We start from the raw sequence: 26,537 nt of genomic DNA, 5'->3' as shown, positions 1-26,537 counted from the left end.
ACGGGAAGGGATCGGAGTTGGCGGATGGCGGCATCCAAGCGAGGGCCGCGACGGGGGCAAGGACGGGCTCCTGCTGCTTGTATTATATAGATCTAATGCAACGAGATCTGAGCCACTTGACTTTGTCTTTGTAAAGTGAAGTAAAGTGAGGGCCGAGGGAAACCAATGACTGATCGGTCAGGCGACGCGAGTGAGTGAGTGAGTGAGTGATTGAATCGTAGCAAACCATATTATGTACTGTGGTGAGGAAAGCTGTGCAGATGCCCGGAAAGGGGAAAGTACAGTGCGGATAGCGAAGGTTTATTTGACATCGATGCTCCTCCCCCACTCGGCTTTTGAGAGCTTCACGATCTCAGCCCCGCCACGAGCTGAAGCTTCACCAAGCAACTCACATTGACAGCCGAGCCCTCGCTTTGGCAAAGCAATTTCACAAAGAAATCGGATCACAGCCCACGAGGCTTTGAGAAACGTCTCATTCACGCCGCCAGCTCGGCCTCCACGTCGCAGCAGCAGCCGCAGCAGCAGCAACAACCGAGCAGGCACCGAGCTTCACCGCCGCCGTCGTCGCGATGCCCGGCCAACTGCACCCCACCGTGGCCGTCTCGGCGCCGGGCAAGGTGCTGCTGGCGGGCGGCTACCTGGTGCTGGACCGCAAGTACACGGGGCTCGTCTTCGGGCTGAGCGCGCGCATCAACGTCGTGGCGGGCGCCATCCACACGAGCCAGGGCGTCCAGGTCAACGAGATTGTCGTCGAGAGCCCGCAGTTCCTCGAGGCGCAGTGGCGGTACGGATACCACCTGGCGTCGGAGAGGGGCGGCATCAAGGTCACGCAGCTGCAAGTGTGAGTATTGGAAGCTTTTTACCGACCTGGACCCCTATTTCCTCCTCCTTTGGCGCGGCGCCGGTCCGTTCGTGCGAGGTCGCTTGTCAGTTCGGTTGCTCGGCGGCCGTGGGCCGTGGCCCCCCGAGGCGAGGCGGACAGCGGGCGAGCATGGCGGGCGGTTACACGGCCGGAGAGACAGGCTTCTTCACATGTCGACGTTTCCGAGGCTCGCTGACACATTGTCTTTGTTCGCGTAGGGGCTCCAAGATACAGGCAAACTCGTTTGTTGAGACAACGCTAAGCTACGCGCTCACATACATCGCGGCGCACTCGGCCGGAGGCCGGATCAGCGCGGCGCGGCTCATCGTCCTCGCCGACAACGACTACTACTCGCAGTCGACGCCGACGCCGGCGGACCCGGCGCGGGGCCGCTTCGCCAAGTTCGCGGTGCCGCTGAGCGGCGCCAACAAGACGGGGCTGGGCTCCTCGGCGGCGCTCGTCACGTCGCTCACGGCGGCGCTGCTCAGCCACTACCTCCCGCGCGAGGCCTTCGACGCCGCCACGCCCGAGGGCCGGCGCACGCTGCACAACCTCGCGCAGGCGGCGCACTGCGCGGCCCAGGGCAAGGTCGGGTCCGGGTTCGACGTCGCGGCCGCCGTGTACGGCTCCTGCACGTACCGGCGCTTCTCGCCCGCCGTGCTCGCCTCGCTGCCCGAGCCGGGATCCCCCGGGTTCAGCGACCGGCTCGTCGCGGCGGTGGACGACGGCGACGGCGCGTGGGACGTCGAGGTCGAGGGCGACGACGACCTGGGGATACCGGCGGGCGTGGCGCTGCGCATGTGCGACGTCGACTGCGGCAGCCAGACGGTCGGCATGGTCAAGAAGGTGCTCGCGTGGCGGGCCGGCCCCGACGCCGACCACGCCAAGCAGCTATGGGACGACCTGCAGGACCGCAACGAGGCGCTCGCGGCGGCCCTGCGCGACGGCCAGCCCGACGAGCTCTCCGGCGCGCTCGACGCCGTGCGCGAGCGCATCCGCGAGATGGGCCGCCGCAGCGGCGTGCCCATCGAGCCCGACACCCAGACGGAGCTTCTGGACGCGCTCGGCGCCGTCGAGGGCGTGTACGGCGGCGTCGTCCCCGGCGCGGGGGGGTACGACGCCCTGGCGCTGCTGATGCGCGACGACGACGACACGGCGCGCCGGGTCGAGGCCCGCCTCGCGGCGTGGAGCAAGGACAAGGGCTCGCGCGTCAGGCTGCTCGACGTCAAGGGCGAGACCGAGGGCGTGCGCCTCGAGAGCCTGGACTTGTACCGCGGGTGGCTGGAGTGACGGGCGATGACGATGGACGGTGATGATAATAATAGTTCTTGACGGCGGTGTGTCCCACCACACACACACACACACACACACACACACACACACATATATATATATACACACCACATGTCACAGAAAAAGAAAAGAAAAAGCCAGTGTTCTCGGGCGCCACGGAGCCAAGCCTTGACTGGAAGCAATAGTCTTGACGATAACGTCGACAGACGAGCACAAAAAGTCAAAGAAGCAAAAACATTTCGCCAAGTTTCACAAAGAGCCAAGCGTTGAACTACTTCCCAACACGTTTGACTTTATATTCGTATTATCTAGTGACGACTGCGCCCCGAGACGATGATTGAGAAATTAGTGCGCCTGGGGGCAGGCCACGTTTCGCCCCTGTAGTGTCCCCAAGATGTCCGTTCCCGTTCCTTTACCCATGACAAAAGTCCTCCGCGTATGCTCATTCCCTTCCCGTCCCTGAGGCCCAAGCCAAACCCGTCTATCAGCAGTGATTCCCTCCTGTCCCATCGTACAAAGGCCGTCCCGTCTCGTCCAGTGCCGTGACGTTTCGTCCGTCCCATAACAGTCCGTCCGTCAGTCCGCCCGTCCATCTGTGCGCCGGAACCAAAGCCTCATTTCCCCGAGAAACAAAAAGGAAAACTTAAAAGAAAGCAAAGAGTTCCCACGCGGTTTACGCCAGTTTACCCCTGCCCTTCCCCCCAGCCGAGACAAAGATGGAAAGCAAAAAGCATGTGTTGCTGGTGTGTTGTAGTTGCCGGTGACGGTAGTTGGTTTTTATTTGTGAAAATCGATGTTGTTGCTGTTGTTGTTACACTGCCGAACGAGTCTTGTCGTCGACAGAAAAGGGAAAAGGAAAGCAGATTTGCATTGTCGGTGGTGGATGAGATGGTAATGATGACGATGTTGTCGCGATGATGATGATGTCGGTGTTGATGGCCTCGACGAATGTCTCACCACACCGGCCGGGCGGGGACGGCAATGTGCGGCGGCAGCGACGTCATGACGGCAGGAGAAGGTGTGCGCAGCGGGCGCGAGATCTTGTGCAGAGACGGCGAGCGGGAGCGCGAGGGCATGTACTCGAAGACGCCGATACGGCTCGCGGCGGCCTTTTCACGGAGGATGGAGATTCTATTCGGCGAGACGCCCCAGGTCAGCAAAAGCAGAAATTTGGGCGGCACTTGATAATGGAGCAACGTACTCGTCCTCAGAGACGCCTGGCAGGCAGACGGGCTCCAGCTTGAGATCGAAAGGAGCAGACTGAAGGGTGGTCAGCAATGAAGTCCTCGCAACAAGATGAGAGAGACTGGGCACGAAGGAAGCAGCAGCGGCTAATACTCACAATCTCCATGGGAACCCTCTTCTGCTTGCGCCGACGCTGCAGCAAGGTCTGAACGCGCGAGTAGAACATCCTGACGTTGTCCTTCAGACACATGTATAGACGAGAAGTGAGAGAACGTCGAGACCCGTTCCGGGGGGTATGGCCTCCCAAGAGGTGAGAGGGCTCGGTGGCTGCTGAAGAAAAGGAGCGTGAGCTGCTGCTACCGACAGGCCGGTTCACCCGGATTGCCGCGCAGAACAACGGGGTATAAGTAATAAGTAAATAAAATGGCGGCAAGTACGGGATGCGATGGCGATGGCGATGCGATGTGATATCTTATAAGAGAGATGGCGCCAAGGAGACCCAGCAGTCTGGTTACCGGTAGCGGCCGGGGTGGAGGGGGGAGTTGCCTGCCGAAGAGGGTGTGAAGGCCGATTTGTGTGTGTTGGCGATGCCGATGGTGGTGGTGGTGTCGGTGATGATGTCGGTGGTGGTGTTGGGTCAAAGGAAGTAGAAAAAGAAAAGGGACGCGCAATGTCGCTAATTAACAAGAAATGCCCCGGGTGTGCCGATGATAAGAATAATACGGAGGACTGAACGTGGTGGTAATAATGACGGAAGCTTTTTGTTGTTGTGTTGTTGCTTGTGCGGCCGCTGCCGATGATGCGAGAGATGAGGACCGGGCTTTCGGCCAAATGTCAGGTACAGTAAGCTGGCCGGGGCGCACACGGTTGGTGCGATGTGACGGGGTGATGACGGTGGTCGGGGCCACTTTGCACGCACGCAAGAGGCGTCCGTTCGGTCGCTCGGCTTCGTCGTCGTTGTGTGGTGTTGTTTGTTGGGGCTGCTGGCCTGTCCCCTGTTGGTGTTGCGTGTTGTTTGTTGGTGGCGGCTGCGCCGAACGGGCGGTGGCTGCGATCCCAGGGTGCACTCGGAGGCACCTGCGAAATAGGAAGGCTGAAAAGAAGACAGTACTGTACTCCGTAGAGGTGGAGCAAAAGAAACGACAAAGTAAAAATGAGAGAAAGTAGTAGAAGGGAAAAAGCAAAGGTGTTTGCGTTGTCGAGTCCCGACCGTCTGGGTGCCGACAATAATAGCGTCGCGAGTACGATATCAGGCCGACCGATCGAGTGAGGCAGCAAGCAGCAGGGTTGATTCCGACGGTCCGGTTCGAGACTGCACGCCCGCCGCTGACAGCTGAGCCGCAAGTATTGAAACAGCACAAAGGCCCAAGCACCCGACCTGTTACAGCACTGTACTTGCCGGGTCGAAACGGCGACTTGAGGCAAAAAGAAGGAAAGAAGGCCAAGCACGGTAGAGCTGGCGGACCGGGCTGACAAAAGACGCAACACCGGACGGGCGACGATGCAGGTGAGAACAGAAACAGGCGAGCGACTCGGGCTCGACTCGAGGCTCGGAAACAAAGGTCAAGGAGCGGCACGCCAAAGACGACTAAAAGGCCTCGGCAGACAACAACGAAGCTGTCTTTGTCAAGATGTTTTGAAACTGGTGGTTTGCGTTGGAGCCCAAAGGCAAGCGAGCGTGCGTGAACAAGGGACCCGAGTCGTCGAGGGCCGCGTTATATTAGTATGAATGCGCGTTGCTGCTGCGTTGCCCTGCCCGCGACACGACACGGCATGACACGCCAGGCCCGTATGCAAGGCACGTCTTCGCAAAGGGCAGCGTACAGTAACCAGAGTGAGAAAGTGTCTGCAGCTCCATCCGTCCAGCCCGCCCGCCCACTTCAAGGGCGGCCAAGCCGTACCCTCTCGTCGCCAGCCCTCTCTCTCTTTGACACATGCACATCTCGAAGCGTGACACGGGGGCGGCCGAAAAAAGGGTCTTGCTTTGCGTCTGAGACGCTTCGCTCACGCAGAAAAAACGGCAGGCCGGGCAGGCCAAGGGCACGGCAACTGCGTCCGCACGGCGACCACGTCGTCCGTCGTTTCGTTTCGGGACACGAGCTGCGCCAGCTGGAATGCCGTCCCGGTCGGGCTGGAATGGAATCCAGGGCGTCGCATCGCGCGTCTCGCCCGCAAACTGCCACCATCGAGTGGCTCGTGCCTCGACCCGGCGCCCAACCAACACGCGACGTCCCAAAAGCAACCGTGAATGGACGTTTCGGGGGTCCCGACACACATAGCCGGCGATGCATCCCGGGGCACGCACTGGATCCCATGGGTCCCCGGGTCTCTCTGGGTCCCTGGACAAGGCCTCCATGCGTGCGCCTGTGCCTGTACCTGGGCCTGGGCTGGGGCTGCCGAGCTGCAGGGCGATCCGGCTCCTTCACCACTTTGCACGGTTGGCCTGGTAATTGCGGAGGGCTGAGGCGGCCGTCCCCCCTGTGAAACGAGTGCATTAACTTGGTACCTGAACGTGGCCCTCTATTCCTCCTCTCCTACCTGGTCTGACCGGTCGCCGACGCCGTGAATCGAATCCGTCGCTTCTCCCTTGCGTTCGCCAGTGGGGGGGGCCGGCCTTGTCTCACTCCCCTAGCGAGCATCCATCACAGAGCGTCGGCATTCACGCCCAATCTTCATAAACCGCCCGCCGTGTCCTTGTGGCCCCGATGCCATCCCTCTCGTGCCAGCACCCGACCGACCGTCCGTGGCCCCATGCATGACGCAACCCCAATGGCTTCGGGTGGCGGATGCGACCGCGATCTCGGTACCGGCCCAATTTCACACAAAAAAGCCCGGCAAGGGTCCCTGGTTCCAAGGGCGACGTCTCTCGCTAATCGTCAACACGTCTCATCAAAATCTCAGCTTGTCCGGTCCCGGCGCACCGTCCCGGGCGGTGGCACCGGTGGCACCACGCCTGCCGCGGCGCCCCTTGTGACTCGTCTCTTTGCTGCATTATTTCGGGTAGTCCTTGACGTGGAAGCTCTTGGACTTGACAAACTGCTCGAACCCGAACCGCCCCAGTGTCTGGCCCTTGCCCGAGTTCTTGTACCCCGTCCACGCCAGATCCTGCGCTCCATTGTTAGCTCTGTACTCTGCGCTCTGCATCCCGACCCGCCCTCGTCGCTCGGGGGACATACCGGACTAGGATAATCGCATCGATTGACGAACACAGTGCCCGCTTCCACGTCCTCGGCCAACTCGTAGCCCTTGTCCGTGTCCTTGGTCCAGATGCTTGCCGTCAGCCCAAACTCGCTGTCGTTCATGAGCTTGAGTGCCTCGGCATCACTCTTGACCTTCATGATGGGAATCACCGGGCCAAACGTCTCCTCCGTCATCACCGTCATGGAGTGATCGACGCCCGTCAGCAGCGTGGGTTTCACAAAGTTGCCCTTGGGCGGCGGGTTCGCGAAGCTCTCATTTTCCGGGGTCGCATCCTTGGCGCCCTTGTCTAAGGCGTCCTTGATGTGCGCCTCAATTGCCTCCTTGGAACGCTTGGAAATGACGGGTCCTACGTGAGTGGACTTGTCAAACGGATCGCCGAGCTTGTAGCCCTTGAGCACCTTCTGCACCGCTGCGACAAATCCGTCGTGAATCTTTTCATCCACGTACACTCTCTCGAGCGAGCAGCAGCTCTGGCCAGAGTTGAAGATGGCACCGTCGACAATCTCCTCGGCGGCCCAGTCAATGTCCACGTCATCTCTGATGTATGCCGGGTCTTTGCCGCCGAGCTCGAGGCCGACGTTGACGATGCGGTCGGCGGCAGCCTTCTGCACGGCCAAGCCGCCGGCCACGGAGCCCGTGAAGCAGACCAGAGCGATCCTGGGGTCCCGGACAATCGTCTCCATGACGGTAGGGGAGCCGCAGTGGAAGTACTGCAGCACGCCCTTGGGCAGCCCAGCATCGGAGAATATCTGAGCCACGCGCTCCACGATGGTGGGGGTCTGGGGCGAGGGCTTGAGAATGACCGTGTTGCCGGCCAGAATAGCGGGGATCAGGGAGTTGACGAGAATCAAGTAGGGGTACTGCATGAGACGGGCAATCAGTCCGAGCTCGGGCTTGGCGTATAAGGCAGCAGACTCACATTCCACGCAAAGATGATGAGCACGGGTCCGACAGGCACCTTGCGGATGAAGCGCTTGAAGCCCTTCTCCGGCTCGCCGTCGGTGTCCTTGAGGGCCTCGTCACTGATCTTGAGCAGGTACTCGCCGCGCTTGACCGCTGTGCTAATCTCCTTGCCGGTAAAGGCGATGGGCCGACCCATCTGCACCGTCAGCTCCTGGGCCAGGTCGCTCTCATGGTCGCCAAGCCCCTTGAGGAACTTTCTGACGATGTCCTGCCTCTCTTTGAGCGTGGTCTTGCGGAAGCTCTCGAAGGCTTCGGTGGCGACCTTGGGCAGCTGCTCAAGATCCGCCGCCGAGGCCCCATTGCGGGTGATGATGGCCTCGTTGGTGGTGGGGGAGATGGTGTTGATGACTTCGACAGACATGATGGGATACGGTTCAAGGCGTTCTGACGAGGAGGAGATGATGTGTTGGAGGAGGGGAAATGGTCCAAGTGTCGATGGGCATGTATGATGTGAGGCAGTCGCGATGGAGGGGAGCTTGCCATGACATATACGTGCCCCACGCCACCCGCCCAGAATCTCGGGGCGAGTGCGCCGGCAGCTCTTGCTCCATCTGATTAGCCGCCTGCCGCGCGACCGCGCACCGAGTTCGGTCCCGCCGACACCCCGCAATCGCAAGTGCTCACGGCGTCCGATCTGGCGAGCGATGGCTTAGGCGCAGTCACTTGACCACACGTTGACAATTACCCGGGTTGACATTGTATCGTAAATCATACCCGGCGTTGACTTGCCGCGGCCATGTCCCTGACGGCTCCTGGGCGGGCGACCCCTGGAGGCGGGTTGGCGGCATGCACTGACAACCCCTCCATCTGCCTTGTGAGCCAATGGCGTGCGTTGCCGCCAACCCAGCCCGCCTAACAGCCTTATCGATAAGGGGCAACATTTTTCTCCAGCGCAAGAGGACCTGCTGCCGTTGCGGCAAGAAGCGCCAGGTTGTTCAGGTTGTTCACTGATCGCACCTCACACACCGACGCCGGCATGGCTCCGCCAAAGAAAAACGAGTTCCTCGATGCTTCCGACAGCGAAGATGATCAGATTGACGCCTACGATTCCGACAACGAGGTGGCCAAGGGCGGCCGCAGCGCGAAGCGGCGCAAGGTCGACAGCGACGAGGACGACGACGTGATCAGCGACGCGGAGCAAGACGCAAGCGACGCCGAGGGTGACGATGACGAGGGAGAATCAAGTAAAGAAGCCGAAGCGGGAGACGAGGGCCAAAAACAAACCTCAAAATCCAAGTCCAAGAAGACGAAACCAGAGCTCGACACGGAGCTTCCAGACATCACCAGGCCATTGACCAAGAAGAACCTGGTCGCCACCGACAAGGCCATCAAGAAGTCTGGCGTCGTCTTTCTCTCCAGGATACCACCCTTCATGAAGCCCGCCAAGGTCAGATCCCTGCTGGAGCCGTACGGCACCATCAACCGCACGTTCCTCGCGCCCGAGGACCCGGCCTCGCACGCGCGCCGCGTCCGCGCGGGCGGCAACAAGAAGCGCCTCTACACCGAGGGATGGATCGAGTTTGTGCGCAAAAAGGACGCCAAGGCGGTGTGCGAGCTGCTCAACGCGCGCATCATCGGCGGCAAGAAGGGCAGCTACTACCACGACGACATCTGGAACCTCGTCTACCTCAAGGGCTTCAAGTGGCACCACCTGACGGAGCAGATCGCGGCCGAGAACGCCGAGCGGGCCAGTCGCATGCGGGCCGAGATCAGCAAGGCGACCAAGGAGAACAAGGAGTTTGTGCGCAACGTGGAGAAGGCCAAGATGCTCGACGGCATGCAGGCCAAGGCCAAGTCCAAGAAGCGCAAGGCCGCGGACGGCGACGCGGAGGTTGCTGCTGCGCCGGCGACCGCGGCGGGCGGCGAGCGGGAACGGGCGCGGACGTTCAAGCAGGTGCAGCAGGTCAAGAAGGCGGACGTGGAGGATCAGCCCGAGCGTGTCACGCGGGTTCTGAGCAAGATCTTTTAAGCCATAGCATGTGTCGCGATGTGATGTTTAATTACCCATCCGGCGTGGAGTTGGGGTTTGATCTCTGTACCAAAAGATAGCCACTTGCATGTGAACCATATATTCCGTCGCTCAATCACAGGGAAGTCGGCCAACATGCAATTCCGCTGTCAAGACGCCGTATCCGGTGCAGAACGGTGCCATGCAATCGTCGTCAATGTTGCTAATGCAGCGGCACCAATGATCCTTTCGGTGCTAGCGCATCCCCCAGCGTCGAGTCACCGCCAGCACCCACTGTGGCGGTCGCGATAAGACTTTTCCCAGCGCTTATCAAGCAGCGGGGCAAACATTTTTCGAGTCCCCGCGAACACCGACTTTCTCTACAGCAGATCCAGCCCAAGCCAGGCGCTCCCTCGCCATCGACATCATCACCACCCACAAAGACAGCCACGGACATATTCACCGGCAAAATGTCCATGGACCTTGACGACGACGCCCCCGTGGCCATCGGGGGCCAGTCGCAGCAGACTGGCGCCACGTACGTTTCCCAGTCGCAAAGCCTCGTCCCTCTGCCTGAGACGGAGACATGGCCGATATGAAGGACTGAAATGCTAACATCCGTCTAGGATTCTCTGCTACAACTGCGGCGCCCCCATCGACGGCACGACGGCGACCGGCGCGCTGTGCTTTGCCTGCGTCAAGCTCACAGTCGACATCTCCCAGGGCGTCCAGCGCGAGGCGACGCTCAACTTCTGCCGCGACTGCGACCGATGGCTCATGCCCCCCACGAGCTGGGTCGTGGCCATGCCCGAGTCCAGAGAGCTGCTTGCCCTCTGTCTGAAAAAGCTGCGCGGCCTCAACAAGGTCCGCGTCGTCGATGCGAGCTTCATCTGGACCGAGCCCCACTCGAGGCGGATAAAGGTCAAGCTCACCATCCAGGACCAGGTCCAGGATGGCATGCTGCTCCAGCAAACCTTTGAGGTGGTGTATGTGGTAGCAACGCAGCAGTGCCCCGAGTGCGCCAAGTCGTACACGGCCAACGTGTGGAGAGCCTGCGTCCAGGTCCGGCAAAAAGTGCTGCACAAGCGTACCTTCCTTTTCCTCGAGCAGCTCATCATGAAGCACAGCGCCCACAGAGATACCCTCAACATCAAGGAGGCCAAGGACGGCATCGACTTTTTCTTTTCGCAGAGAAATCAGGCTGAGAAGTTTATCGACTTCCTCAACTCGGTCGTCCCCGTCAAGGTCAAGTCGTCGCAGGAACTCATCTCTCAGGACGTCCACACGTCCAAGAAATCCTTCAAGTTCACCTACTCGGCCGAGATTGTGCCGATTTGCAGAGACGACCTGGTCGCCATGCCCATCAAGCTCGCCAAGCAGTACGGCAACATTTCACCCCTCGTCCTGTGCCACAAGATCGGCACGTCAGTATACCTCATGGACCCGCAGACTCTCCAGACCGCCGACATCAGCGGCCCCGTCTACTGGCGTTCGCCTTTCACGTCTCTAGCAGACGTCAAGGAGATGGTCGAGTTTGTTGTCATGGACATTGAGCCAACGCCGACCAGGAGAGGCAAATGGGTCCTCTCGGAGGCGACGGTCGCCCGTGCGTCGGATCTTGGCGTCAACGACAAGACCTACTTCACCCGGACACACCTCGGCCATTACCTGCAGCCGGGCGACTCCGCCATGGGCTACCTGCTAACAGGCACAATGTTCAACAACCCCGAGTTCGAGGCGCTCGAGGAGTCCAACGTGTACTCGTCAACGATCCCGGACGTTGTGCTGGTCAAGAAGCACTATCCCAACCGCCGAAGGAACCGCCGCCGCAACTGGAAGCTCAAGCGCATGAACAAGGATGAGGGCGAGCTGTTGCCCAAGAAGGCCGACCAGGACCGCATGGACCGCGAGTACGAAATGTTCTTGCAGGACGTCGAGGAGGACGAAGAGCTGCGAGCCGCCATGGCTCTGTATAAGAACGAGAAGAAGCGCGAAGAGGAGGAGATGAGCATAGCGGAGACGGAGACGGACGCCGGGGACGACGCCGGCGTGCCGCAGGTCGACATGGAAGAGCTGCTGGATGACTTTGACGAGCTGACGATGCAGGAGCAATAGTTTAATGGCGGCGTTTAAAATATTGCTGTTCAGGCGTACATGAATGAAGTCTCTTCGCCCGTGGAGGCAGCCAGCTTCTCATAAGAAGGACGGAATCGTATCCGGTGATAGTTTGATCTTTGGTGATTCCTTCTCTGCCGGCTTCCTCATCTGCTCTCTGGACTTTTCTCGGCGCACGCGGCGTTTGTTGACACCGAAAGGGTCATCGTCATCGTCGTCCAAATCAATAACGTGGTGGCGTTCTCGACCGCTGCTTCCCGCGGCATTGTCTCGGGTCGCGTGTCGCGCCATGCCTCCATGAGAGGGCGTGCGATCGACAGAGCCATGAGGTGCGCGGCTTATCGAGGCCGTCGCCGGCGAGGAATGGTGGCGCGGAGTCGCAGCGAGCCGAGGAGCAGCATTGTTCGAGGCTTCTCCTGGCGTGGGGGACGAGGTCGTCGACGATGTCTCGGCGAGCGACGAAGACTCACGCTTGCGCTTAGACCTGCTGCCGCTGCCACCCCGAAAGCCATCGGACCCTGTGTTTGTGCTTGCCGTGGCCGACGCATGATACCCCGCCGCGGCGCGCGTCGTAGAATGCACCGGCGCATAGGACGATATAGTCCTCGTCTCGCTGCGCGGCCGCTCCATGAGGCCCTGCAGACTGGTTCCCAACCAGGGCAAGTCTACCGCCGCCGCGCTCCCGCTGCCATTGGCGTCGGTGCCGCCCTGACGCTGCTGCAGCCGCTGCTGCCTCGCGCCGCGACGGGACGCCTCCCTGCGGAAGCGCGCCGTGGCCGTCAGCGGCGGGGCGACGACGGGGCGCTCCATCTCGCGGACGGCGGCCTCACCCTGCGCGCGGGCGGCTGCCTTAAGCCGGTTGTACTCTGCGCGGTGGAGGTGCGTGGTGAAACGTTGGGCTACGGCGAGGAACTCGTCCTCGACCATACGATAGCGATCATCAGCGTCGGCGCCGGGGATCATGAGCCTGCGCGTGAGAGTTAGTGAGTTGAAGCAGAACCCCCGCGACATGGCAGACGACGTACTGTTCTTGAGGCGGCGCGGGAGGGGGCGAAGTAGACGGGCTGCGGACTGCATCTCTTCCTATTTTGAAGCGACATATTAGCCGACGAATCTCATGGCGATGCGAGGCGGTACGTACGCGAAGCCGATGCCGGGGTGTGGTCGCGTCGTGGCGTGGATACAGCAACTTGACGCGCGAGCCTCACTGGCGTTCTGATGCCGCCCGACGGCGCGGGACTCTCCGCCTTGGGAACATTTCTAGGCGATGGATTTTCATTTGCGTCGTCTTCTGTTTTTGTTTTCCAGGGCAAGCGTCGTGCCATGACGATGATGTGATGTGATGAGGTGAAGGTGATGCGAGTGTTTAGTGTTGCAGTCAGGACCCTGAGAAGTGGTTCAGTGTTGGGGGCGCGTGGCCAATGAATGCAAGCGAGGTGCCCAGAAGTGCGCAGGTGTTCGTCAGGGTTGAAGTGCTCGACTGCCTGGCCGCCTGCCAAGGCACATTAAAGACAATGCGGCTCATATTACAATAACTTCTCGGTTTTAGTCTAAAGCATTACGATTCTGATTTGAAAGGAGCCAGCCATGGCGGCGCGTGGTTGTGGAAGCTCAGGAGGCAAGTGAGCGCACCAAGTCGCACCTGCCAAGGCTTACAACTTACCCTGCGTCTCTCCCCATCCAACCTCCAGCTTCCACCTCACTTCTTCTCATACACTCCTTCCCATGTCTGTCCAGTCCCAATACCCTCGAGGTAATTTCACGTCTAACGGGTGGCAAATACAATAGTTTCTCTGTTGCAATGTCCCATCAGCGTCTGGCTGCAGCTGCTGCCGGCGCTTGTTCTAGCCCCGAAGTCATCCTGTACTATGTGAGATCGACATGGCATACGACACCATGTCCGAGAAAGTCGGACACTCAAAAAGGCGACGCGGCGATTCATCAACCCGTCTAGAGACGCAAGGCTAAGCTCAGCAGGCGGGTGTCGCGCATAGTAGCCCTCCACCCGGCAGCGCCGCCTCGGCAGTCTACACCGATGCGGCATAGGGCTGCCGAGCGTTGCCGCACGAGGTAGATTGGGAGGATTCGCCAGGGTCGCATCCGCCGATTCAAGGTCCCGCATACGAGGACTCCTGCCGTCATTGCCCTGGCCCCGGGGCCCGCCTCTGGGCAACCTGGATAGTCTTTTGCTGGTGCGACACTGTCGTTGATGTTGACGGTGGCCGAGCCAGATGCCTCGGACGTGGCGACGAGACGTGCCTGCGATCATCCTTTAGGCGTGCGAGTATAGGTGTTGAAGAAAGGGGTTCATGTCCGCGTATAAAAGGGCAACAAGCTTCCCCAGATTCCCCGGATTCTTCAGACCCAAAGCGGCAGCGACTCCACGCTATCGAACTCCCTATCCATACCCGGTCTATAAATCACCATGAAGCTTCCCTCCGCCCTCTTGGCGGCAGCCATCCTTGGCTTGGCTACCGCCTCGCCCCTCGATCTGGACCGCCGCGCAACCTCCAAGTCCTGGGCCGGCACAAGCAACTACTTCATCCAGGGCCTCTCGGCCGAGGACCAGCAGACGTATCTGAAGCAACTTGCCGCGGCCGGCATCAAGACCATCCGTCTCTGGGTCAACAGCCAGTCGGGCAATGGTGCCTGCGTCAAGGGAAGCGTCAGTGCCACCAGTGTGCCGGAGCTTGAGACCACCATCGGCCAGTACAACAACGAGACGCTCGACGCCCTGGACCAGACGCTAGTGTGGGTTGGCCAGAACGGGCTCAAGGCCATCATCTCGCCTCATGATGGGAACAAGCTCAACGGCGCAAATGGGTATGTTTTTCCTCGTCATAATCCAAGACATGCTTGATGGTGCGCTGCTACCGTTCTATAAACCTCGAAAAGCGGCCTGATCACAATAAGAAACAAAACAACTTACACGTATCTCGCAGAAACGACATCTACGGTCAAACATATGGCTCCGGCAGCTTCTACGAGGAGCAGGCCGCATACGACGCCTACGACGCGCGCCTCCGCTTCATCACGTCCTACACGGGCAAGCACAGCGGCAAGACCTGGCGCGACTGGCACGACGTCATCATGGCCTTTGACCTGCAGAACGAGCCCTTTGCCCCCAAGACGGACGAGTGCTCCAGCAACGGCGCCGCGGCCAAGACGTGGGTGTGCGGCCGCTCCGACGCCCTGAGGGCCGCGCTCGGTGCCGACAACCCGATCAAGATTGCCTCGGGCGGCTTCGGCGGCGACTACTCCAAGGGGTGCTCGTTCTTTGAGGGCGCCATGAGTTGCTCGTCCCTGGACATTGTCGCCGGTACGCTCTCCCTCTTACAGCTACTCTCCCCTCAGCCCTTGACCAGCCCCCCTGAGTTCATGGCCGAGATGCTATGTGACCACCATTCTGCACACACAGAGAACCATGGCATACAGCTCACACATAACATGTGCTGACACCACGCGCAGTCCACCGCTACGCCGGCTCCGAGTCCTCCAACCCCAACCAGTGGGCCGACAGCTACGCCGGCTGGCTCTCCTCGGCGGGCGGCAAGCTCGTCTTCCTCGAGGAGTGGGGGGTCGACACGGGCGCCCTCGACCCCAAGTCCGAGCTCCCCGCCAACACGGCCGACATGAACGCCGGGGGCCTCCCCTGGGTATACTGGCAGCTGCTCCCGAGCAAGAAGTGCGACGCCTCCGACGGCGACCATTTCGGCTTCTTCATCGACGGCGGCGTCGACGTCGCGGCGCAGGCTGGAGGCGCGTCGGCCGCGACGTCCAAGCAGGACTGGACGGGCATCGTCTACTGAGCTGTTGAGGGGTAGAGCATATCGGCCAGATGGATGGTGTTCAGGGGTCGGTAGGCAAGCGAGCCCCTGAGTGAGTGTATATACTTGCACAAGTGGCACACATATGGAATGAAAGGTCCACGCACATAGGCAGACAGTCTTGCAAAGAAGAAACAAACATTTCGCAGTCGACGTCATCGCCACTCCTCGCATGGCCGCGTTTTATTCATCAAGCAAATCCTCTACAGATACCTAGGTGTGTCCAGCTCTTGGGCCCGCCCTCGTAAGAAACAGAGAAAATGTAGGTTTTACAAAAGAGACGCCATTATGCCGTAACTACAAGACAGACAGAGGGGGTGAAACAAGTGACATGGGGGGGTTTTGTTCTTTTTCTTCCCTCATCATGCTCGCTTACTGAGTCTCGCCGACGACTTTCCGGATGGCATTGGCCACGTGGTCAATGTTGTTGGTGTTGAGGCCGGCCATGCTGATGCGCCCGTTCTTGGTCATGTAGATGTGGTACTCCTCGCGCAGCTTCTGGACCTGCGTCTCCGTCAGGCCGGTGAAGCTGAACATGCCGATCTGGTCGGTGATGTGGTTCCAGGTGCCGGGGGTGCCGAGGGCCTCGAGCCTGGAGCGCAGCTCCTTGCGCATGGTGATGATGCGGCCCGACATGGTGCGCAGGTTGTCCTCCCACTCGGCGAAGAGCTGGGGGTCGTTGAGGACGGTGCTGGCGATGCGGGCGCCGTAGAGCGGGGGGTTGGAGATCTCGGAGCGCTGCAGGATGGCGAGCTGCGAGGCGATGCGGCCGATGGTGGCCGGGGCGTCGGAGCCGGGGCCGGTGACGACGTGGAAGCAGCCGGCGCGCTCGCCGTACAGGCCAAAGTTCTTGGCGAAGCTCTGGCAGACGACGAGCTCGAAGCCCTGCTCGATGAAGTAGCGCACGGCGGCGGCGTCGCGGGCGAGGTCGCCCGAGGCGAAGCCCTGGTAGGCGCAGTCGAAGAAGGGGAAGTGCTTCTTCTGGGCCATGATGGCGGCGAGCTCCTTCCACTGGTCCAGGGTCGGGTCGACGCCCGTGGGGTTGTGGGCGCAGGGGTGCAGCAGGATGACGGAGCGGTCCGGGGCGGCCTGGATGGCGGCCTTCATGCCCTCAAAGTCGAGGCCGTTGGACTTCTTGGAGAAGTAGGGGTAGTCGGCCGTCTGGAGGCCGACATTGCCAAAGATCTGCTTGTGGTTGGCCCAGGTGGGGTTGGACAGGTAGACGACGCGGTTGCCCTTGTAGAACTTGGCGAGGAAGAGGGCGCCGAGGTGGACGGCTCCCGTGCCCGAGATGGTCTGCATCGACGTGGCGCGCTTCTCGCGCAGGGCCGGCGAGTCGGCGCCGAGTATCAGCTCGGCGGCCTTGGAGGTGAACTCGGGGAAGCCGGCGATCGGAGCATATTCGTGGTTCAGTTCGGGGTTGCTTCGGAGAATGTCGTCGGCCTGTCAGAGCGGAGGGAGTCAGCAGGTGCATTCGCCTAACACGAGGCACGATTGCGGAGCAGCTGCGCAGACAGCCGGGCATGGGGGAGCTCCGCCAGAAGCAATTCTTGTGGAAAAACTGCTCGGTGGAGGAGTCACCCCTCAGTTGCGACTCAAGCGAGTCTCCCCAACATATCCAGGCTGCGCCATATGCGCGCTCAAGACAACCACACAATGCACGCACCTTCTTGACGACGGGCAGAACCCAAGGCTTCCCATTGTTGTCGCGGTAAGCTCCGATGCCCTGTTTAGTTGAAGCGCGGTCAGTTTGAGGTTCTGCCATCGGATCCTGGCGCCCTCCGAACATCGGCCAGGAGGGCGGGCAGGACAGGAACAAGGGGAAAGGGCAAGTTCATACCAGGTCGACCTTTTGCGGGCTCGTGTCGGCCTTGTAGGCGCGGGCGAGGCCAAAGAGGGCATCTTCAGGGGCCTGGGGGACGGTGTCGGCGGGGAAGCTCGTCGCGGAAGCCATGGCGGGCGAGATGTGGTTTGCAATGCTGTTGAGGCGCTGGAGGGAGGATGACGCAGAGGCGGAGGGAGTTGAGGACGAGGACGAAGACGGAGCCATGGTGGGCTGGCGGGGGGCGGGGCAGCCTGGAGTAATAACCAATTCGTCACTGGCTAGGTGTCTCTGGAGACCGCAGTGGAGAGAGCGCGCAGAGGGTGCAAGGGAAGCCCTGGGGCCTTGGGTGGCAGGTGACACAGTTGTTTCCGCGCTAGGTGTCGTTGCTCGTACGAGTAATGGCGCGGGCGGGAGGAGGAATGCCCAGGAAGGAGTGGGAGGGATGTCGGGCGTCTGTCAGATGCCGGCGGCTTCCAGGTTGGCTAGGTACCTAGGCAGTTGGATGTCGGCGCTGGGGGTGGGTGGTGTGTCGAGTCGCTGTACTGCACGCTGCACACTGCACTGCACTCTGCGCTGCACGCTGCAATGCGGACGCCTTCTGCTGCGCTGTTTCCTGGGCAGGCGGTCCAATGGAATCAGACAGGTCCACTGCTGGGCCCTGCGGGAGGTGCGCTGATTTTGGCGACAGCTGGGACGGGAGTGCTCGGCGGGCGGGCGGGCGCGCTAACGTAATAGCGGGCAGCAGCGTCTGCTGTATGTGGTGTACTTCGTACCGTGTAGTCGAGCGTTGCGTCGGCGGGCGTTGCTGAAACCGGCAATCAACCTAACAGCCGAGCAACAAGGGCGCGGGTAAACGGGTAGGCTGTTGCTGCTGCTGCTGCAAAGAGAGCTCTCGCCTGATCTGTGCAGGGTCGGATGTCGGTTTAGGACTTGTCGGTGCGAGTGGGCTTTTTTGTTGCTTCCTTCAAGGTTCTGGCTTCCCCGGACCGCGCGGCGGGAAACCGACGCTGGCAGGGCGGGAGGGCGGCCGTTTTTATGGCACACCTCGATTGGTCCCACAGGCGCCTTCGTGAGGTCATGTCACCGGCTCACCCCCCCGTCAGCGGCTCGACCGAGGCACCCCCTCGGCTTCCACGGGCGCCTGCTGCTGCCGCTGGCATATGCGCGCGCCCCGGCTCGCCAGCCTCCAGGCACAGGGACGGGACGTCAAATCGAGCGCCGACTCCTACCTTACGTTGTTCCCAAGAAAGAAGGTGCCTGTCGTTTCGGTGATTTGCTCACATGCTCAGGTGAATGAGCTCGTCGCCGGGGCTGGCCTCACCTTGACTTTTTCTGTCGGCTTCGTTGCATGGGCCCTTGTAGACTTTTGCAGGACTGGCTTGTGAACCCCGTGATGGCTGTTTAGAGATGGTTTCGAGCTCGAAAGCACATACGAAGACTCCCATGCCTGCAGGTCGTGAAGCAGTGAAGCCGCGGCTCTGCCTCAACAATGCCAGCTCTGGCAACCCTTTCTATGTGCGACTAGAATGGAGGCTCACTCTGGCGAAAAGAGTATTCCGTGGCAGCCCACTCCCTCGCAAGGAACTTGCCGACAGCAGCACCATGTAGCAATAGCCGCCGCGCAAGCTGCAACACTCCCCATACAATGTCAACAGACACACGGAGCGGCCCGTAGCGTATTTGCGTAAAGTACAATAATCACAACTGAACCGCCGGTAGAACATTTCCAAGCTGGAGGCGCCGACATCTCTCCAGGATTCCCCGACTTCATACGGACTACGAAGTACACACCTCCACAATGGGGTTTAATGCTGTCCCCACGAGTTTGACGTCGAAGTCCTCTCTCCCTCACGAACGCTCTTCCAGATTAATCAGGGGGAGTGCTATTCGTAGAGCCAACTTTTGCTAGTTGTAGAGCCGTCCTACATTCTTTCTTGGCCGCGCCCTACCCCCATGTTGCTGCGCCAGCGATTTTTGTGGCATAAGGCGACAGCGGTGCTCTGCCTATTGCTAGTAATTTGCTGCTATTCCTACCGTTGCTGTCGTTGCTGTCGTTGCTGCTATGGGCTCTACAACTAGCAAAAGTTGGCTCTACAACTAGCACTCCTCTTAATCAGTCACTTCGTGACGGCTCCTTCACAGGCTCAAGCCGCATCACAACACCCGTCCCGACTTCGCCCGCCGCTTTGCATCTACGTAGCAACCGGAAAAATGACCCCATACTTTACCGGCCTTGCGCACTCGCCGTCAGACCTTTCGCTGCCGTGGACGTGCGCGCGCGAGACGCAACTATTCACCCGACGGCCAAACGCAGACGGGGGGGCCTTCCATCCAGCCCCTCCCCCCCTGCCCTCTGCTCTCTGTGCCCGCACGCACCCGCCCCCCCGGCGTCCCGCGGCTTTCCGCCCGCAACGCCGGGGAGCCGCGCTCCCGGATGGACGGGCGGCGCCAATTAGTCAAGGAATCGACCCGCCCGCGTCGTCGTTGTGCCTCGTGCGGTTCGTCGCATTTGCCGTTTCTTCTTCGCTTCTGCAGGTATTCTGCAGGTACCCAATTTACGTACTGTACTTTGCCGGTCGGGCACGTCTCCGTGCTGCTAGCTCGCCCGGTTGTGCTCTGCCCGCGGCATCGCAGTCCGGGGGTGGCTCTGGGAAATCCGGAGTCCCCCACACGCCAACGAAAAAAGTGCCGCCCGTCACATGCTGCCGCAAGGTCTGCGGTTCCCCCTTGGCGCTAGGCGCAACCGTCCCATCCACGGTCAAAACCGAAAAGATGCGGGCCGGCCATGGCCGTGACAGTATCATACAGTAAATACATACGCTACATGCAAAGTGTACCTCGTACTACACGTACAATGTCGTCGTCTGATCCCCAGGTCCTGCCTTCTTCATATGATGAGGTCCCAGATCACGAGAAAGGCGCACAGCCCGCTGGCCGCGAAAAAGGTATACCGAGCCGCGCTCGGCCGTTCTGCTGCCTTCTTGAGCTCCTTGTTGCCGCCTCCCACGTTCTCCGTCGTCGAGAACGAGTCCGTTACCAGCTGCTCGATGTGCGCCGACTGCGTGGCCAGGTTGTTGACCAGTAGCGACTGGAGCTCCGAGATTTCCAGCAACGACTTCTCCGCCGTCCTGCGAAAAAGCGTCAGTAGGTGTCGAGCACGCAAAGCACCAACACCGGCCCGCTCCTCGCGTACGACATACCTGACCTTGCCAATCGTGCTTTCGTAGTGTTTCATCATGTCCTGGTTCCCTTCCTCAAACATCTGGACCTGCTCCTCCGTCAGGTCCTGGTACGCGGCCGAGGATTCTTGATGCGCCGTGGACCCGGTCGAAGTCCGTCGTTTGGTTGCCGTGGGAGCAAACTCGGCAAAGTCGGCCGCCGGCGGAGCCATCAGCCCGCGCGTCTTCTCCATCTCCCGCGTCAGTCTCGTCTCCATCATGTCCTGCTGCGTGCGGCAGCACGACTCCAGCCTCTGTCGTAGAAACCACAGCACGCCGTCCCGGTGCATGCCCGTCTGCTGCGCCTGCGCCTCTGCCGCCGCATGCTCCGGCGATCTGCCCAGGCTATCGCCACCAGACGCCCATGAGCTGAGGGCGCTCAGCCCGCCGGCGTACTTTTTGCGAATGATGGCCGACTCGGTCTCCCGGCGGAGCTGCTCGGCGTCGTCGAGTGCTCGGATGCTCGCATTGAGCTCGCGGATCATCTGCTTCGCATTCGCGTCGACATCTTCCCGCTCGCGGTCTGTCAAGACTCGTGGCTGGCCTTGTGCGTGCGTGCCGTGCGCTCGTCGCGGCTGCGCTGTCGAGAGGTATGCTTGCCGGACGTCCCTCAACTCTTTGTGCAGGGTCGTGATGTGGGAATTCTGGTGGCCGCACGAAGCTGTCAGAAGGCACGCCGGTGCAGAAAACGATACAGCAGGCTAGAAACGTACGATGCGATAGGCCTCCTTCAAGAAGCCTTCCAATGCGTCCGTGTCGAGCCTGGCCTTGCCCAGGACCCGAGGAGCTCCTCGCTTGCCGAGAAGCTCGTCGAGCTCGGCGGTGATGTCCACGGACGGCAGGATCGCAGGGCCGGGAAGGGACATGCTCGCGCCGTGACTCGCGATCAGAGTCACGCGTTGCAGGTTCGACAGATTGGCAGGAGATCAATGGGCTTGTCCGGCTGCATCAAGTTACGGGAGTTCGTCATTTCGCCCACGTAGCTCCATGCGCTGGAGGGTGGAGACTTGGCAGGCCCCTCCAAAAGCTGGCCTCACGGCTGCTGAGTCATCGTCCGTGGTGCGTTTTCTGTGGCTGCAGGGCTGCTGGGCTGCTGGGCGATGGCCGTGTGCGCTGACCGGTGCGGGCCCAGGCGGGTGGGAAACTGAGAATACGCGGTGCTCTGTTTCGCTCTGATACGCTTCAGGTGCCAAGTAGAAGTGCTCGTTCATGCGGGCGCTGCTGTTTGTTTGCGTTTACGGTAGGTCCAATAGGTCTGTGACGGGACAGAGTCAGGCGAGTGCGCGCCTGTAACCAGGCCGCTGGCCGCCAAACGCAGATGCACCACCAGCTCAGGTTCACGCGCTGCAGCACTGGGCAGCGCACTCAATCACTGTGGCGGCCTCCTCCTCAGCTCCCAGACGCCACTTCCGCCATGTGGTCAGGGCTCCCCTGCAGCGGCTGGAACAGCCAACGCGAGGCCGTGGGTGCGTCACTGTGTCCCCACCCGAGCCTGTGGCCAACGGTGCCGAATCGGAGCCGGAGGGTGGCGGAAACGTCGCCTGGCGGCCTTCGGCAGGCGCGCATCGATTTGCATGCACCCACGACGGACGACGGGGGGCAGGGACCCTGGGCCGCCCGACGTTGGCCGCGTTCGACGTGCATTTTGATATAGACGGCCGAGCCGAGCCAACGTTGCCTCGTCGCAGAGCACGGCCGGCCGAGAACAAAAAAGGGCTTGCAATGGATGGGCCGAGCGATGGATTGGGTTTGGACTTCGGGTATTTTTTCGCCGCTTCGCGGTTTCAGTTTGTTTCTGTGCCAATGCAAAGCCAAAGCCGAAAGCCAGTCCCGGTGCCAGTCGCCCCCCAAAAGGGCAGTGGCAGTTGCCAGCCGCATCGGGATTCCTCGAGTGCGGAGCCGAGACGGCACGGGTGACGGGAGAGCCCTGGATGGGAGGGCAGGCGCTGCCGACCGGCCTCCTTCCCATCCATGGATGCTTCCCTCGCCTATCTTCGCCTCGATCTGTTTGCTGTTCGTTTGCTCGGCCTGGCGCCGTCTCCGAGACTCAATCCCTTCCCCCCCGGTCCCAAGCATCCAAGCAAACACCCGCCGCCCCCAAAGTCGCATCGCCCAAATTCCTCTGCATCACCCGCCCGTGCGCCCTGGATCCTGATTCACCATCCTCAGCTCCGTCCTCCTATAAGGCGCCGCGGCCTGAGCTCCCCCAGCTGCAAGGTTAGACACGAGGCGGCCGCCATCACTCGGAACCTGGCCGCACACAGGCCGCACCCTGGCCGCTCCCTGCCCATCCCATCGGCGCGTCGTGTTGGCGACGGACCTCCACCCGGACTTCGTTCGACGCCGGGCCACGGAAGCTGACCGAGCGAGAGCTTGAACGAGGACGCCGACCGACTGGCCGCCCATCCGCCATCCACATCCGCCATCCACGCCCGCCACGGCCAATTCCCTTTTTTCCTATTTACCCAGCAGCTGTCACCCTCAACTCGACGCATCCATCTGTCTCCGCCGCTCATCAACTCCCGGCCTTCCTATCGCGGCCCGCACTTCGACATCTTGGCGGGATTAACCACATCGGACCCGAGTGGCCAAGGCGCCGCCGCTCCCGCCCCCGTGCCACCTACGAATATAGTGTACAGGACAGTACGGAGCACTCATTTCGTACTCACGCCATAAGCCTTTGTTGCTCGTCCCACGGAAACAAGGCCTTAAACACCATCTCGCCCACCCTCTCCGCCCATCCCAATGTCGCGGACAGTTCTCCGGCAGGTCCTTTGTCCACCAACTCCCTTCCGATTCCTGCTTTTCCCTCCTTTTACTTGAGTCGCGGAACCCTGGTAGAGCATATGCACCAGGACTCGCGGCTCCGCTCCCGCAACAAGCAGGATGAAGGACGATGCCGCTGGTCCGGAGGCCTCGGCCGGCGATAAGCAGCCTGCCATGGAGGCCCTCGGCCAGGCATCGACGCATCCGACAGTGTCCGAGATGGACACGCTTGATCGCAAGTCGACCAATCTCGACGACCCCGCCGATGCCGTGACGACCGCAGGACCCGTTGATGGCGCCGGTGTCTTGGAAGACGTCGAACCAGCAACCCGTGTCTGCAGTGGCACGCCTTATAGCGCCTTCACACGGGGAACCAAAGTCTGGATTACCGTCATGGTCACCATCTCCAGCGTCGTGTCCCCCATGACGGCAAACGTCTACTACCCTGCCCTCAACGCTGTCGCAAGCGACCTAGGCGTCTCCATCTCACTCATCAACTTGACCCTGACGACGTACATGGTCTTCCAAGGCTTGTCGCCCACCATCTTTGGCGACTTTGGCGACATGGCTGGCCGTCGCCCGGCCTTCATCGTGGCCTTCAGCATCTACCTTTGCGCAAACATCGGCCTTGCGCTGCAGCGCAACTACGCTGCGCTCATGGTGCTCCGGTGTTTGCAATCCGCTGGCAGCAGCGGCACTCTTGCCCTGGGCTTTGCCGTCATGGCAGACATATCGCCAACCGACGAAAGGGGCAGATATATGGGCTTCGTCAATGCCGGCATCAACTTTGGACCGACCATTGGGCCAGTCCTCGGTGGCATCTTGATCCAATTCCTTGGATGGCGCTCGGTGTTCTGGTTCTGCGCCATCTTTGTATTTGTCTGGCTGATACCCTGGATTCTCGCTGTCCCTGAAACCTGCCGCGCCGTGGTCGGCAACGGCTCCATTCCCCCGCCAAAGTGGAACATGACGTTGGTCGACTTCATTCGATGGCGCGGAGTCCACCAACGGCCGGCATCGGCACCCAAGGTCAAGATCCGGATGCCTAATCCCTTGCGCACACTGTACATCGTCTTCAGGAAGGAGGAAGGCCTGATACTTTTCGTGTCGGCCATCATCTACGTCAACTTTATCCTTGTGTCGGCCACGTTGGCGACGCTGTTCAAGGAGATTTACAAGTTTGACGAACTGGAAGTCGGTTTATGCTACCTGCCGTATGGAATTGGCTGCTGCTTGTCCAGCCTCGTCTCGGGCTACATCGTCGACTGGAACTATCGGCGTGTCGCGAAGAAGCTCGGACTGCCCATACGCCGCAGGAAAGGAGACGACCTGAGCAAATTTCCGATCGAGCATGCCCGCATTCAGATCGTGTATCCGGCATTGGCGGTCGGCGCTGCATGTCTCATTGGCTGGGGCTGGGCATTGGAGGCCGAAATAAGCGTTGCGGTGCCACTAGTCCTGGCCTTCTTCATCGGATGCCTGGTACCGCCGTCCTTCAGCGTGCTCAACACGCTGATTGTTGACCTCAATCCGGAAGCCCCGGCGACCGCGGCGGCAGCAAACAATCTCGTGCGCTGCTCTTTTGGCGCAGTGGCGACGGCCGTGATCAACTACATGCTCGACGCTATGGGCCGCGGGTGGTGCTTCACGTTCCTGGCCATCGTCATGCTGCTCTGCTTCGCCGGGCTGAGGGTGCTCGAAAACTACGGGCCACGCTGGAGGGCGGAGAGAGCGAAGAAAGTTGGCCGGGAAGACACTCAGGAGAAGTGAGCCAACTAAACGTTACACACGATTACATCATGAGAGCATGGCAACGGCGTTAGCGAAATGAGTCCAGCATTTCTGGGCGTTGACTTGGCCCAATCGGCATTTTCTTTATTCCTCAAACGAGGTTCTATAGAGCCGTGACAGCAGAATCCAAAGAGTTTCTTTGTGCCTCCCACATCAGCCAGTCTGACCGTGTTGTCCTGTGACGCAAGTTAGCAACAAATTGCACCTAGAATCGCGCAAAGCGATGAAGAACGCACGGTAAGAGGCCCATGGCGTTGATTTTCCACACGCCCACGGCCAGAGCCACGAGCTGCATGGCCACGTAAACGAGCTTTGTCTGGAAGAGTTTGGCCGAGTTGCCCTCGGTCTGGAAGCGCTCAAAGGCCTGGTTGGTGCTCATGAGGCCGACGAGAGGATTCTTGAAGGCCATGAAGACCATCATGATGCTGAAAATCTGGAGCGAGTTGCCCGACATGTACATCATGATGGCGGTCATGGGCAGGGACTTGACGGGCGCGAGGGCCACCTCCCACGCCTTCTTGAGCTTGAGCGTTTCCATCTCGTCCGAGGTCGGGGCTTTTCGCGGCTGGGGCTTGCCATCCTTCTTCTGCAGAGGGGAAGTCAGTGACTGAATTTGCGCGGGCGCCTTCAGCTGCGAGTGCGACTGCAGCTGCGGCTGCGGCTGCGTGCGGGCTGCGGGATGGCGACGTGGCGCACCTTGGAGCCAGAGCTCCCGGACGAGAAGCCGAGGGGATCTGGGACGCCGGAGACCTTGCTGCGCGGGGCCGGCGGAGATTCGACCTGGGCGACCCAGGCCGGGACGCTGGGGTTGGGGGCTGCCATTGTTGCGGAGAGGCGGGAGTCGCGGGAGAGGGCCGTGGTTGTGAGGTCGTTCGTTGATGTCGTGGGGAGAGTTTCCGAGAGGAAGAAGTGGCCGAGGACAAACGGGCTCGAAGGAATGCACTGGCCTGGGCTCGGTGGACAGCCTGCTGCAGTGCGACCACCAGAGCTGCTGGGCTCCAGCTCCACTCCGCCATGCCCGGGGAAGTGCCTGGCCAGCATGGATGGATGCTTACCTGCCTTATCGATAAGTTCCTAAGGAGGGAGGGCTGGGCGGACGAGGTACGTACTGCAGCGCCCCCTGCCGGCGCGCCGTGCGTCCCGAATCTTCAACTTCCCCCTTTCAATTCCACGACAAAGACGGCTCGATTACGACACGACAAGCAGTCGACGGGCTGTAGACGACGCTGCGAGACGACCGGCGACCGCACATCCCAGCGAAAAGCGCGGAGGCAACAGCACGGAGCCGGACCACGAGTGCCTGCCGGGCTGTGGCGCAAATACCATACCATACCTGACGGACTGTTACCTGACGTACAGGTAGCCAGGGCGTACCGAGTACGTTAGTAGCGCTCGTAGTTCAGAGCGAGAGAGCCCATCGATCTCGAAACGGCGACACATGTGACGCGAGCGCACCGTTGGCCACCCCGCCCTCTGCAGCAGCAGCGCCCTTCCCCGCCTCGGAGCTGAAGCAGCAGGACACGCAAAACCAAAAGCGACAAGG

General features: G+C 60.8%; 11 protein-coding genes across 11 annotated transcripts; 5 read left to right on the top strand and 6 right to left on the bottom strand.

Annotated features, from left to right (window-relative positions):
* Nucleotides 1-569: 569 nt before the first annotated feature.
* PLICBS_000856 (phosphomevalonate kinase) lies at nucleotides 570-2,152 on the top strand (the record flags this gene model as incomplete). Its single annotated transcript, XM_018318098.1, has 2 exons — nucleotides 570-841; nucleotides 1,081-2,152. The coding sequence occupies 2 exons, from the start codon at nucleotides 570-572 to the stop codon at nucleotides 2,150-2,152; spliced, it is 1,344 nt and encodes a 447-aa protein (XP_018183623.1).
* A 956-nt stretch (nucleotides 2,153-3,108) lies between these two features.
* PLICBS_000855 (uncharacterized protein) lies at nucleotides 3,109-3,566 on the bottom strand (the record flags this gene model as incomplete). Its single annotated transcript, XM_018318099.1, has 3 exons — nucleotides 3,109-3,286; nucleotides 3,357-3,415; nucleotides 3,498-3,566. The coding sequence occupies 3 exons, from the start codon at nucleotides 3,564-3,566 to the stop codon at nucleotides 3,109-3,111; spliced, it is 306 nt and encodes a 101-aa protein (XP_018183624.1).
* Nucleotides 3,567-6,331: 2,765 nt separating this feature from the next.
* On the bottom strand, nucleotides 6,332-7,865 carry PLICBS_000854 (uncharacterized protein; the record flags this gene model as incomplete). Its single annotated transcript, XM_018318100.1, has 3 exons — nucleotides 6,332-6,445; nucleotides 6,517-7,401; nucleotides 7,461-7,865. The coding sequence occupies 3 exons, from the start codon at nucleotides 7,863-7,865 to the stop codon at nucleotides 6,332-6,334; spliced, it is 1,404 nt and encodes a 467-aa protein (XP_018183625.1).
* Nucleotides 7,866-8,480: 615 nt separating this feature from the next.
* Nucleotides 8,481-9,473, top strand: PLICBS_000853 (RNA-binding ATPase activator esf2; the record flags this gene model as incomplete). Its single annotated transcript, XM_018318101.2, has 1 exon — nucleotides 8,481-9,473. One exon carries the CDS (start codon nucleotides 8,481-8,483, stop codon nucleotides 9,471-9,473), a length of 993 nt encoding a protein of 330 aa, XP_018183626.2.
* A 449-nt stretch (nucleotides 9,474-9,922) lies between these two features.
* PLICBS_000852 (ribosome-binding protein) lies at nucleotides 9,923-11,567 on the top strand (the record flags this gene model as incomplete). The annotated part of the gene is made up of 2 exons (XM_018318102.1): nucleotides 9,923-9,990; nucleotides 10,079-11,567. 2 exons carry the CDS (start codon nucleotides 9,923-9,925, stop codon nucleotides 11,565-11,567), a joined length of 1,557 nt encoding a protein of 518 aa, XP_018183627.1.
* Nucleotides 11,568-11,645: 78 nt separating this feature from the next.
* Nucleotides 11,646-12,578, bottom strand: PLICBS_000851 (uncharacterized protein; the record flags this gene model as incomplete). Its single annotated transcript, XM_018318103.2, has 1 exon — nucleotides 11,646-12,578. One exon carries the CDS (start codon nucleotides 12,576-12,578, stop codon nucleotides 11,646-11,648), a length of 933 nt encoding a protein of 310 aa, XP_018183628.2.
* Nucleotides 12,579-13,992: 1,414 nt separating this feature from the next.
* On the top strand, nucleotides 13,993-15,376 carry PLICBS_000850 (uncharacterized protein; the record flags this gene model as incomplete). The annotated part of the gene is made up of 3 exons (XM_018318104.2): nucleotides 13,993-14,390; nucleotides 14,510-14,886; nucleotides 15,036-15,376. The coding sequence occupies 3 exons, from the start codon at nucleotides 13,993-13,995 to the stop codon at nucleotides 15,374-15,376; spliced, it is 1,116 nt and encodes a 371-aa protein (XP_018183629.2).
* Nucleotides 15,377-15,766: 390 nt separating this feature from the next.
* On the bottom strand, nucleotides 15,767-17,444 carry PLICBS_000849 (aspartate aminotransferase, cytoplasmic; the record flags this gene model as incomplete). The annotated part of the gene is made up of 3 exons (XM_018318105.1): nucleotides 15,767-16,837; nucleotides 17,061-17,120; nucleotides 17,235-17,444. 3 exons carry the CDS (start codon nucleotides 17,442-17,444, stop codon nucleotides 15,767-15,769), a joined length of 1,341 nt encoding a protein of 446 aa, XP_018183630.1.
* A 2,662-nt stretch (nucleotides 17,445-20,106) lies between these two features.
* On the bottom strand, nucleotides 20,107-21,303 carry PLICBS_000848 (uncharacterized protein; the record flags this gene model as incomplete). Its single annotated transcript, XM_018318106.1, has 3 exons — nucleotides 20,107-20,347; nucleotides 20,420-21,081; nucleotides 21,151-21,303. The coding sequence occupies 3 exons, from the start codon at nucleotides 21,301-21,303 to the stop codon at nucleotides 20,107-20,109; spliced, it is 1,056 nt and encodes a 351-aa protein (XP_018183631.1).
* Nucleotides 21,304-23,323: 2,020 nt separating this feature from the next.
* Nucleotides 23,324-24,973, top strand: PLICBS_000847 (uncharacterized protein; the record flags this gene model as incomplete). Its single annotated transcript, XM_018318107.1, has 1 exon — nucleotides 23,324-24,973. One exon carries the CDS (start codon nucleotides 23,324-23,326, stop codon nucleotides 24,971-24,973), a length of 1,650 nt encoding a protein of 549 aa, XP_018183632.1.
* Nucleotides 24,974-25,199: 226 nt separating this feature from the next.
* On the bottom strand, nucleotides 25,200-25,816 carry PLICBS_000846 (uncharacterized protein; the record flags this gene model as incomplete). Its single annotated transcript, XM_065599672.1, has 2 exons — nucleotides 25,200-25,649; nucleotides 25,691-25,816. The coding sequence occupies 2 exons, from the start codon at nucleotides 25,814-25,816 to the stop codon at nucleotides 25,200-25,202; spliced, it is 576 nt and encodes a 191-aa protein (XP_065455744.1).
* Between the last annotated feature and the right edge of the window lie 721 nt (nucleotides 25,817-26,537).

The sequence above is a fragment of the Purpureocillium lilacinum genome (assembly GCF_023168085.1).
Source record: "Purpureocillium lilacinum CBS 284.36 DNA, scaffold_1, whole genome shotgun sequence".
NCBI classification, from domain to species: Eukaryota; Fungi; Ascomycota; class Sordariomycetes; order Hypocreales; family Ophiocordycipitaceae; genus Purpureocillium; species Purpureocillium lilacinum.
This window is presented reverse-complemented; position numbering and strand designations above follow the sequence as displayed.